Raw genomic sequence first — 11,241 nt, forward strand, 5'->3', positions numbered from 1 at the left:
GCCTTTCCGAAATCCCCTTTCCCCTCGGAGACTTCCGATCCCGATCTGCACCTAGGCTCAAACCCCCTGCCTTCTCTCAGAGCTCACAAGGAAGCACAACCAGAGGCCTTCCGTCTGTCGGATTTGTTGAGCGCCTACTCTGTGGAAGAGTACAACAGAGATAGCAGACGCGATCCCTGCCTTGGAGGAACTTCCAGTCCGGTGGGTGAGCAGGGATGGAATCCAGCATCCCAGCAGTGGTGCCTTGGCAGAGAGACTTGATCCCAAGGAGCCAGCGGCGGTCGGCCGACCTGAAGGGGAGGGTCTCTCAAGGGTCTCCCCACTGCAGTGCCAGCCGGCCTCAGCTGCTCATGTTTAACGGGCGGGATAGTCTCTCTGGAGGCAAACAGGCATCCACCCAAGCTGGGGCCTCCCCCTGTACCCTGGCATAGCTGCGGGTGACCGTGAAAAGCTAAGCAGGATTGGGGGAGCTAGCAGGCGCCTGGGCCAGACTTTGCTGGTTTAATAAAAAGGTGCTTTATTCCAACTGTAGTATCTAAAAATATTTGAGTAAAATCCAGCTCTAATAATATCCCTAACTTCTTTTATAATTTTGACATATCTGACCATCTTTTTCCTCTTACATACTAGATTGTGCAGGGCAGAGTTTATCAGGCATTCAGGTTAGTCGCCATCACCATTCCATTTTTAGCAAGTAAGCAGTTCTGGTGCCAATTCTAAGCACATATCAAATCTCATTCTTGGTGAGGAGTTGGAGCTTTAAAAAGTTTAAACTTCTAAATGGGCATATTTCATCCTGTTTTGAAACATCCTTAATTGAATGTTCCTATTTGTAGTTCTTTGGTGCAGTTGCCCAGTATCTATCCTGTACATTTACCTATTGTCAGGAGCCAATGTACCTATTGTACATTTACCTGTTGGGGCTCACAGTCTTATTCCCCATTTGGCAGATGAGGGAACTGAGGCCCAGAGATGTTAGGTGGTTTGCCCAGGGTCACACAGTGGACAAGTGGCGGAGCCAGGATTGGAACCCACAGCCTCTGACTCCCAAGCCCGGGCTCTTATATGTTTGTACGTATTTATTACTCTATTTATTTATTTATTTTGCTTGTACATATTTATTCTATTTATTTTATTTTGTTAATATGTTTTGTTTTGTTGCCTGTCTCCCCCTTCTAGACTGTGAGCCCACTGTTGGGTAGGGACCATCTTTATATGTTGCCAACTTGTACTTCCCAAGCACTTAGTACAGTGCTCTGCACACAGTAAGCCCTCAATACGATTGAATGAATGAATTGTCATTTAGATTGACGTACACTCTGTGAGAGGCGATTTATGTTTTTAAAAATCTGATTGCAGGAAGCTAAAAGGTTACACACCCTAAGCTGCATTTCAGAAAACTCAAAACAGAGGGCAGCAGGGAACTTCTAAGTGATTTTTTCGTTGTTACTTTGCTATTTGATTGTCCTCTGCTTGTTGAATTCCTAGCCGACTGCTCATCTCAAGTTAGCAAGAAAAAGTAAATAAGAACGTGTTAAACAGAAATAATGGAGTTGAAATGACACATTTTTCCATTTATCCTGCCTCTCGCCTGGAATGCCCTCCTTCCTCATATCCGATAGACGATTACTCCCCCCGCCCCGCCCCGTTCAAAGCCTTACTGAAGGCACAACTCCTGCAAGAGGCCTTCTCAGCCCTCCTTTCCTCTTCTCCCACTCCCTTGTAAGTAGCCCTGACTTGCTCCCTTTATTCATCCCCTCTCCTGGCCCCACAGCACTTACGTACATATCTGCAATTTATATTAATGGCTGTCTTCCCCGCTAGACCGTACACTCGTGGGCGGGGAATGTATTCTCTCAAATGCTTAGTATAGCGTTCTGCACACAATAAGCACTCAATAAATATGACTGACTGACATCAGAAGATCTATTAGTGCACAGTAGGTCATTCTGGGCAGGGAACGGTCTGCTGTTTCATTGCATTCTCCCAAGCTTGTAGTACAGTGTTTTGGACGTAGAGCCCAATAATACCATTGATTGATAGCATTCTCCTTTCATTTGAAGACACATCACTGATGATGAGCCTGATTTTATGAGTGTAAGCCTCTCCGAGAGGGACTTTCTTGCACGCATTTTCTATGAAGATACAGTACTGTGCCTCTTCTGGCCACTTTCCACTCAGGGAAAGCATTGCTAAGACACCAGTGGCTAAGTGGAGAACAGGAATTGTACTTGAGTTGTTTTCAGTAGCGGTGATTTCTAACTGAACCGCCCAAATGGCAGCCTCCAGGGTGGACATGCTCAGGGTCAGAAGGGGAAGGGTTTTCTGGCAGGGCCACCCGGCTGCTCGGCCCCTTTTCTCCGGCCGTTCGGGACTCAGGGTCTCGTTCCCGTCTCGGGCAGAGCGGGTGGCCACGGCTTCGGCGCCGGCGTGTCCTCTGGCCCGTCGGTGACTTCTCTGTGTGCTTCTGTGGTTCTGTGATGGTCCCTTGCTCGTCGCCGCACCTCCCCGGGCCACCTCCCTGCGCCGTCCCAGGCTTTGACCTCACTTGGTGATGTTGCTGCTGGTATTTAATGCGTCCCATCAGTCTGCCTCCCTCTTCCGGCCCCGCAGTCCGAGGGCTGACTAGCAGAGCCTACCCTCAGGTGGGGTGGTTGGCCCCCACTCGTGGGAGAGCTGGAGTGGGAGGGGGAGCTGGTGGAGGCCCTGCCCTGGGACCCTCTGGGAAACACTGGGATTGGCTGGGGGAGGTTTCCTGTGTTTCTCCGTGTCTGCCCTGCCCCCGGTTCTCTGCCGGCTCGGGGCAGGGCTGATGACAGAGCCCCAGAAACCAAACGAAAGGCTTGGTCCCGGTCCCGGCCTTTCCCGTCGACCCTGCCAGCCGGCCAGATGGGGACGGTCCCTCCCTCCCTACCGTCCCCAGCATCGGGCTGGCACCTGCCCCCTGGGAGACCCCTACCCACTCATGCCGTGGCCCCAGAATCCCTCCAGATCTGATGTTAGCAGTTTGTCCTTTCCCAAAGTTCACTGCCTCGAGACCCCTCTCCCTCCTACGGATTTGGCCGGTTTGATGGTTCCTCTGCCGGCCTCCCCTGCCCCCGACCCCAGGCTCAAAACTAGCCCCAGACCCCCACACCTGGGCCAGCTGGGAGCTCCCACTCTGCAGCATTTTCCATCGGGGCCTTGGGGGACAGTGGGTGGCAAACTCCCTCCCCTTCCTCTGGAGGTGCCTGGGTCCATGTTGCGCCGCGAGGGTCCTCCACCGCCCCTCACTAGCCGAACGGGGCCCCGGCTCACCCGTAGACTCGTCTCCCTTGTTCCCCGCTTCTCCATTTCTCGTATTTTTTTCTTTCCTTTCTTCTTGTCGTTTCTTTCTTTCTCACTCTTACGCTTTTTGTCCTTTGCTTGTCTTTTATTTCACCTTTACCCTCCTCTCCACTTCCAAATTCCTCCTCCTCTTCCTCTGCCTCCCCACCCCACCTCCCCATCCCTTCCGCCCCTCCTCCTCATTCGGTCCTTTGGAAGTGGAGCCCAGTGGCGGGACACCACGGCGTAGACCTCTCTCCTTCTGCCCTTGCTGTGTTCACGAAGGTAACGTAATCTCCTGCCATCCCATCCCCCCGCCCCTGCCGCCGGGGGTCAGCGCGGCACTAGCCCACTAGTGATCCCCGCGCCCAGGCCAGCCTCTCTGCCTGCCCCTCTCCCCGGCGATGCTCGCCTCTGCCAGGAGTCCAGTGCTGGCCCTGAGGCAGCGTCGGAGGAGGCCCGGTAATCCTTCGACTGCTTCAGGTGGGGGCCTGGGGTGGAAGGGAGTGGGGGCTGAGACCCTGACCGGTCCCAAAGACTCTGGCACCCCCGGGGATGGGGAGGGAGGCCACCAGATGTGAGAGAAGGAGGCCCTGCCCACCCCCACCCCCCTTGCCCCAACTGTTTGAGGGCCCGGGAAAAGAATCCAATGTCCTTACAAAGGCTGGTGTGGATCATTTAAGACCCAAAGCACCCCAGAAAGCCAACCCACAACCCCCCCACCCGAATACCTCCCACATCCCCTGTCTTGCTCGGTGTGTTTTTGACGCTGTCCAGTTTGGAGTCTGTTGTGTAGTGGTGAAGTTGTCGTTGCAAAGGCATGTGGGAAGGAGTCGGGCAGTGTGATTCCCCACTAACCCTCGCTGACCTCTCACTCGTGGCTCTCACGTGGCTGTTGTTCTCGTGCTCCTACTCCCCCGGTTCATTGGCCGTTCACTGGCCTCTCCCAGAGATGGCACCCACCGGTGCTCTCTGGGGCACCCCCTTCTCTCTTCACGGGGTGCTGGGTGGGGGGCTGGGGCGTGCGGAGCGATTTCCCCCAGGGTCCTCGTGACTCCGTGCCGTTGGACGGCTGGCATGCCTGAGGCCGCTAGCCGCACAGACACTTTGGGTAGAGCTGCTCAGGAGGGACTGTCCTGGCCGAGCAGGGGGCTGGCTGGGTGGAGACAAGCCAGAGAATCCAGGCTATCAGATTCGGTGAGGAGGCCGGCTCCCCCATCTCCCGTCCCCTGCCTCTCCCCCCGGCTCCACTCCCCGCCCCTTGGCTCCCCCGGGGCAGGAAGCGAGGTTGGAGCCGGGCTACCTGCACCATTTGGTCTGGCGCAGATGGGAATGCTCACCCAATGTGCGTCGCCAACGGACGGAGAAGCCCGGGTGTCCCTCTTTCCGGGGCCACAGGGCCAAGCACGATGGCCTAGGGAAGGCAAGCAGCAGATAGAGCATGATGGAAAGGGCTCAAGAACTTCCCGGTAGCCCGCCCCGGGCAAGGGTGGCTGATTTTTTTTTTGCAGAGGGTAGTAGTTAGCCAAGCAGGTAGGGGGATGGACTCTGAGGGGTCGCCCAATGCAGCCTCCTGCCTCTGACGGGGCTACACCCAAACCGATTCTCTCCGGCCTTAACGACCACCAGAGAAGGCTACCACCTCTCCCCACTCACCCCGCGGTGCCCTCAGACCCTTACTCGTTCCACAGTTTACCAGACGTCTTGTCAGGAAGTTCTCTTCTACTGCTCTTTAAGCCTGAGGAAGCTGGTGCCAGGCTCCAGGACTCAGTGGCTTTGAATTGGACCATTGGGCATCGCTCTGCCGTCCGCCGCTGCTTCTCTGTCTCTTGTGAGAGGACTGCCGGGGTGGGGGCAGGCAACTCCAGAATTGGAGCAGGCCGGCCAGAGGCCTGGCCGACTGCCGTCGTCGGAAGGATCCTGCGTGATTCTAGAAAGCCGGTCTAGAATATGCTGCAGGGAAGCGGTGCCCGGCCAGCCCGGGAACGGGGCAGAGCCGGTCGGTGGTTCGGACGCAGCACCGAGGCAAAGCTGTCACCACGGGCCGGAGATCTGGCGGGGAAGGGAGGCGGGGCCGGGGTCCCCGGGGTGGCCCTCATCCGGGCGATTATGCGGAAGGCTGGTCCGTGGGGGAGGCGAGGGTGGGCAGGCAGGCAGACAGGAGTGAGCCCCTCTTCCGGGTTGTGTGGGTGGTGCCGGGGACTCCCGCCGTTCTGCGCCCCTCCCCATGTCCTATAGGCAGACGTAACCGGCCTGGCTTGGGAGCGCCCCGGCAGCATCCCGTGCTCTGCTTCCTTTGCACATTGAGCCCCGTGTCGTTGCCCCCCCCCCGGAGAGGACAGCAGGCCCGACCAGGGGGTGACCCGGGCGTCTCTCTCGGCAGGCATGGGCAAGAAGGATGACCCCAAGCTGATGCAGGAGTGGTTCAAACTGGTGCAGGAGAAGAACGCTTTGGTGCGCTACGAGTCAGAGCTGATGATATTGTGAGTGGTGGCCGGGGGTCGGGCTCCGGGATGGGCCCGGCGGGACGCTCCCTGCCCGTCACCGTGGGGCCTCCGAGATCGGGGGAGCCCCAAACCTTCCCTGAAGTTTTTCCCTGTGTTTCAGCGCCCGGGAGTTGGAGCTGGAGGACCGGCAGAGCCGGTTGCAGCAGCTGCTGCGGGAGCGGATGGCCGTGGAAGGTAAAGGCGGAACATGGGGCGGGGGGCTGGCCGGGGGTTGGGAGGGGAAACGGTCCCCTCTCCGTAGGCCTTCCGCCCCCAGCGTCTTTGCCTCCATCCCCAGACCACCTGAAAACGGCCGAGGAGCTGTCGGAGGAGAAGCGGATCCTGAACGAGATGCTGGAGGTGGTGGAGCAGAGGGACTCCTTGGTGGCCCTGCTGGAGGAGCAGCGGCTGCGGGAGAAGGAGGAGGACAAGGACCTGGAGGCCGTCATGCTGTCCAAGGGCTTCAATTTGAACTGGTCCTGAGGGCCCAAACTCACCGGGGTGGCCTCGGTGGCCGCCGGGCCCAGACTGGGTTGGCCCAGATGGCCCGGATGGAGAATCTGAAGGAAACCCCCCTCGGGGGCCAGGAGCTCAAAGTCCCCCGGCCAGAAAGGACCCAGAGCGTGGCCACCTGACCCATCCGGCTACCCGGAGCCCGGGGCAGAGCGGCCCGGGGGAGCCGGGGGAGCCGAGGGCGAGGTGCCGACGATCATGGGAAAGCCTCACTCCTGCTGGGCTGGCAGTGGCTGAGCTCCCTCCGCTCTCCTGTTGGAAGGGGAAGAGAAGACACTGCTGAAACCCCGGCGGCCAGAGTCGGCCTACCGAGGGGCGGTCCGGGAACCTGGGGACGCCCGGGCAGGGGCGGGGAGCGCTGCCCGTTTTCTTCCTCCAACCCCACCAAAGAAACCCCACTTGGGGCACCAGTGGTCCTTGCCTTTGGCCCATCTGCCAATCGGTCAAGAGCAGAGAGCCGGGAGGATCCCTCCCTGTGGAAGCCCCCTAGTTGGCTGTGTCCCCGAGCAGGAAGAGGAGGTGACAGGACACTGCCCCCTCACTGCCCTCCCCCCCCCACCCCAACAATGGTTGGAGGCCACAAAGCCTCCGTGGTTACAGCCCCGGGCCCGTGGATGTCTGGGTTTGCTGCTGTTGGACGTTGCGACCCTGCCGACACTGGAAAATGCGACCCTCGGGGAAGGGGGCCCGGGTTTTCAGGGCAGGACTGGTATCACCCCGGACAGGCCAGTTGCCGGTGAACCGTCCTCCAGTGCTTTCGAGAGCAGGCAGGAGGGCCGGCGTGGGGCCAGGGGGCGGGCGGGGGGTTGTGTTTTCTCTGACGTCTCTTCTTTATCCCCCCGTGTTTGCACATTGAAAACGAAGCGGGCTGGGGCTGCCTGCTCCCTTCGTCACTTTGGACCCTTTTCGTCAATTAACTTATTTTTTTAATACTTGAAAAGAAGCGAGTTCATTTTTGTATCTTCATATGCCGAACGGGCCCCATGGTAGCCAACCGCCCCGAGGCCGGCCCGGCCAGCGGAGACGGGGTCCTGATTCCCACGCCTGTATGTTCGCTGAGCCCATGTACTGTCCCTGCCCTGTTAGCACTGGCTGGGTCAGGGCAGGGTCCCGTTCCCCACCCTAGCCGGGCCCTGCCTTTTTCCTTCCTCCCGCCCATTTTCTCCCCTTCCTTCTCAGTCAATCGATCAGTGGTATTTATTGAACACTTACTGAGTGCAGAGCACTGAACTAAGCTTTTGAAAGAGTACCGTGGAACGGGATTGATAGACACGATCCCTCCCCAGGAACTTATCTTCCTCCTCTTTTCCTTCCAACCTTATCCCTCCCCACACGCACATCTCATCAGCCTCCCTGTTTTTCCCTTTTGCCCGAGACTCTGTCAGACCCCTGACAGACACATCACAGAAGGCATTTTGCCGTCCTTCAAGCCCCAAAGCCCAAATCAGGCCATCAGCCTTCTGGCCACCCTTTGCTTTCCACCTTCCTGGTGGGCAGAAGGGTCTATCTGGCCTGGCACAAAGCAGGCTTCTGAGAGCCAACTTCCCTAGGCCTCATTTCCCGGGCTCAGGGGTGGAAGCGGGTGAGAGATGGACGGCTTTGGGACACACCCAACCCGCTCATTCACAACTACCAGCAATACTCAGGATTTGGCCCTCTCCTTTGAGGTGCCTCTGAGGCATCGGGGCACGGGTGAATCTTACTTCCTGGGGTGGCGGGAGTCTTCCCAGAAAGGGCCCGAGCCCCCTCCGGCAGCGGATTCGGATTTGAGACATGGGGGCTCCAACGACTCGGCTTGTGTCGGAGAGAGCGTCCCCACGGGGGCTGAGCCATGGGCCGAGTGCCGCGGGGACCTTCCAGAAATGGGCAGGATCCAGGCCTGCCTGCATGGAGTTTTCCAGGCACGATGGATAGGGACTTGTCGGGGCTGACGGCTAGCCTCCGTAGTACCCCCATCCCACTCTTCACTGCTCCAGCTGCACCCCTGCTTCTCCCGTACTCCACCTGCTAGGGACAGGGACCGACTGTCTCAGTAATGATGGTTCCTCTGGGCCCTGGAAAAGGGTAAGTAAGGAGTTAACTACTAAAGTTATCCAGATGGATGGAGATGGGGCCATAACAGTCAGTAGTCTGATGTACCAGTCATATACACACAAACACACACATAATATCTCCTCATCTCTTGCTCCTTGCTTCTATGTTTGGGACGAGCCTGTAGTTGTTGGCTGCCGGGGTGGAATTTTTCTCACCCAGGCCATGATTTCACCGCGTCGGGTGCCAGAGTCGGAGTGGAGGGAACCCATGGTTTGGGTTAGATTTTTCATAATCGGATTCTTCTTGACTGCAACCACGATTGATTTTAAACCCAGCCCAGTTTCGGTCGGGGTCTGAAGCGTGTTCGCTTGGCCAGACGAAACCAGGCAGCACCAGCTGGGGACGAGCCTCTCAGCAGGGTTTTTTTTTTGATATTTGCCATAAAAATGGGCAACTGTCCCATACTGCCCATCGATACAGACATAGTCCTCAACCCTATCCTTTGGTGAAGAACAGAAGGGAGAAATCTGGAGCCCCCTCAGCCCAGTTCAGGGCTGTTTCAGGGTGCAGACCAGGCTCTGTTGAGCCTTTAAAAGGGCACTTTTTGACCCTCTGGTTTGGAAACACTGGTTTGGCATTTTTCCCCGGTCCAGAGCATCTTGCAGCCTTGAAATCGGAATTCTGCCAGCTCCACTGCCACAATTTTCTCTGGCACTGTGGGGCCTTTTAGCAAAGTACTAGGGTGGCTGGAGAGATTCCCAGGCCTCTTAAAACAGAGGCCCTGTGAGGGTGGGAGGTTGGTTATGGGAAGCAGTGCCTGACTATTGAGGGAGGCAGGTGTAGGGTCTGGAGGGCGTCAGAGTTGCCTGCCCAAACGTCACCCCATGGAATATGGGACACCCCTTAGGTGGGGAACGACTTGGCTCTGGTCCCATTGTCTTGTAACCTCACTCCACTCTGGCCTCTCAGGAGCCCTCACTGGGCTGCTCTTTTCAGGTGATCTGGGCCATAGCAGAATGGCGATGTGTTTGCAGGGGGGGAGAAAGGCGAGAGAGCTCTGCACACAGTAAGCGCTCAATGAATACGATTGAATGAATGAATGAATGAGAAAGCCAAGAGGGACAGGTGGAGAAATGGTCCATTTTACGCACAATAAACTTTTTTTTAAAGAAATACATATTTACCGTATTTCTTTTAAAAATATTTTGATGAATTTGAGAGTAACCCACCTGCAATCCTTTAGAACCTGTCACTGTAGTATCTCGGTGTTCACATAATGACCCCCTCCTGCCCGGGTCCATATGTGGAGGTGGAGGGCACAGGCTGAGTAAAAACCCACTCAGGACGGTCTCCCGTTGAATCATCGTCATCATCAATCGTATTTATTGAGCGCTTAGTATGTGCAGAGCACTGTACTAAGCGCTTGGGAAGTACAAATTGGCAACATATAGAGACAGTCCCTACCCAACATTGGCTCACAGTCTAAAAGGGGGAGAAAGAGAACAAAACCAAACATACTAACAAAATAAAATAGAGTAATAAATATGAACAAACATATATACATATATATAGGTGGACTCTAAAGACCCAAGCCCTGGCCAGCTGCTGTTGCCCTGCATGGGGTCTGCTCTTGATGACTCTGTCACCCCCATCCACTCTGTCCAGCTTGGGAAAAGTGAGTTTTCCGAGCAGGACTATATCTTCAGAGGTGATGCTTTGACCCTGACTATCCCCGCAGCTTTACCCCAAGCGCTTACTGTATGCCAAGTGCTGGGGTAATAATAATAATAAATAATAATAATAATAATAATAATATTAGAGCCCAGGTCCTTCCGACTCCCGGGCCCTTACTCTATCCACTAGGCTACACTGCTTATCACTGGTGCCAGGCAGTAGTCTTTAATGGGTACACCCAGCACCCCTTCAGTGCAGTGACAGATTGAGGATGTGAGGAAGCATCACTTAAGTGGGGCTGAAAAATGTGCCTCCTGAGTTTATTCGTTCATTCAATCGATCATATTTATTGAGTTTACCGTGTGCAGAGCACTGGATTAAGCGCTTGGGAGAGTACGATGCAACAATAAACAGACACATTCCCTGCCCCCAAGGAGGTTACAGTCTACAGTCCACATGCTAGGCCAGTGCTTAGTTCTTGCTTCCCCTGGTCTGTGGCCTCAGGCAGGTCATTTCACTTTTCGGTGGCTCAGTCTTCCCCTAGAATGGGTTCATTTCTCCCAGCCTCATAGGAATGAGGTGAGGTGAAGTAATTTTGCAATCCTTAACAAGTGAGCAATTTAGGCAAGAGCAGTGTTAGTCTTCCTTATGGCTTCTGTTGGTCACAACATCTGTTCCTCCCCGTGGGGGCCCTGGAGGCACACGGGCAGTCGGGGAACACATCTGAGAAGCAGTGTGGCTCAGTGAAAGGAGCCCGGGCTGGGGTCATGGGTTCTAATCCCGGCTCCACCACTTGTCAGCTGTGTGACTTTGGGCAAGTCACTTAGCTTCTCTGGGCCTCAGTTCCCTCATCCGGAAGATGGGGATGAAGACTGTGAGCCCCACGTGGGACAACCTGATCACCTTGTACCCCCCACCCCTCAGCGCTTAAAACAGTGCTTGGCATAGTAAGTGCTTAACAAATGCCATCATTAATAATAATAATAATAATAATAATAATAATAATAATAATGGTATTTGTTAGAACAGTGCTTTGCACATAGTAAGTGCTTAACAAATGCCATCATTATTAATAATAATAATAGTAATAATGATGGTATTTGTTAAGCGCTTACTATGTGCAAAGCACTGTTCTAAGCGCTGGGGAGGTTACAAGGTGATCAGGTTGTCCCACGGGGGGCTCACAGTTTTAATCCCCATTTTACAGATGAGGTCGCTGAGGCCCAGA

General features: G+C 55.5%; 1 protein-coding gene across 16 annotated transcripts in view; it reads left to right on the forward strand.

Moving 5' to 3' along the window:
* The window catches only part of MICAL3 (microtubule associated monooxygenase, calponin and LIM domain containing 3), a 134,121-nt gene extending 126,841 nt beyond the window's left edge, over positions 1–7,280 (forward strand). For 10 of the 16 annotated variants that reach the window (XM_038741181.1, XM_038741180.1, XM_038741186.1 and 7 more), the window contains 4 exons: positions 3,526–3,591; positions 5,690–5,789; positions 5,914–5,987; positions 6,091–7,280. In XM_038741181.1, the coding sequence (XP_038597109.1) occupies positions 3,526–3,591; positions 5,690–5,789; positions 5,914–5,987; positions 6,091–6,275 (425 nt within the window). In that variant the 3' untranslated portion in view covers positions 6,276–7,280. The remainder of the gene's footprint in view (positions 1–3,525; positions 3,592–5,689; positions 5,790–5,913; positions 5,988–6,090) is intronic. The other 6 variants (XM_038741188.1, XM_038741192.1, XM_038741189.1 and 3 more) reach the window with 4 other exon arrangements.
* Positions 7,281–11,241: the final 3,961 nt, after the last annotated feature.

This window comes from Tachyglossus aculeatus (genome assembly GCF_015852505.1).
Source record: "Tachyglossus aculeatus isolate mTacAcu1 chromosome 12 unlocalized genomic scaffold, mTacAcu1.pri SUPER_6_unloc_1, whole genome shotgun sequence".
Taxonomy (NCBI): Eukaryota; Metazoa; Chordata; class Mammalia; order Monotremata; family Tachyglossidae; genus Tachyglossus; species Tachyglossus aculeatus.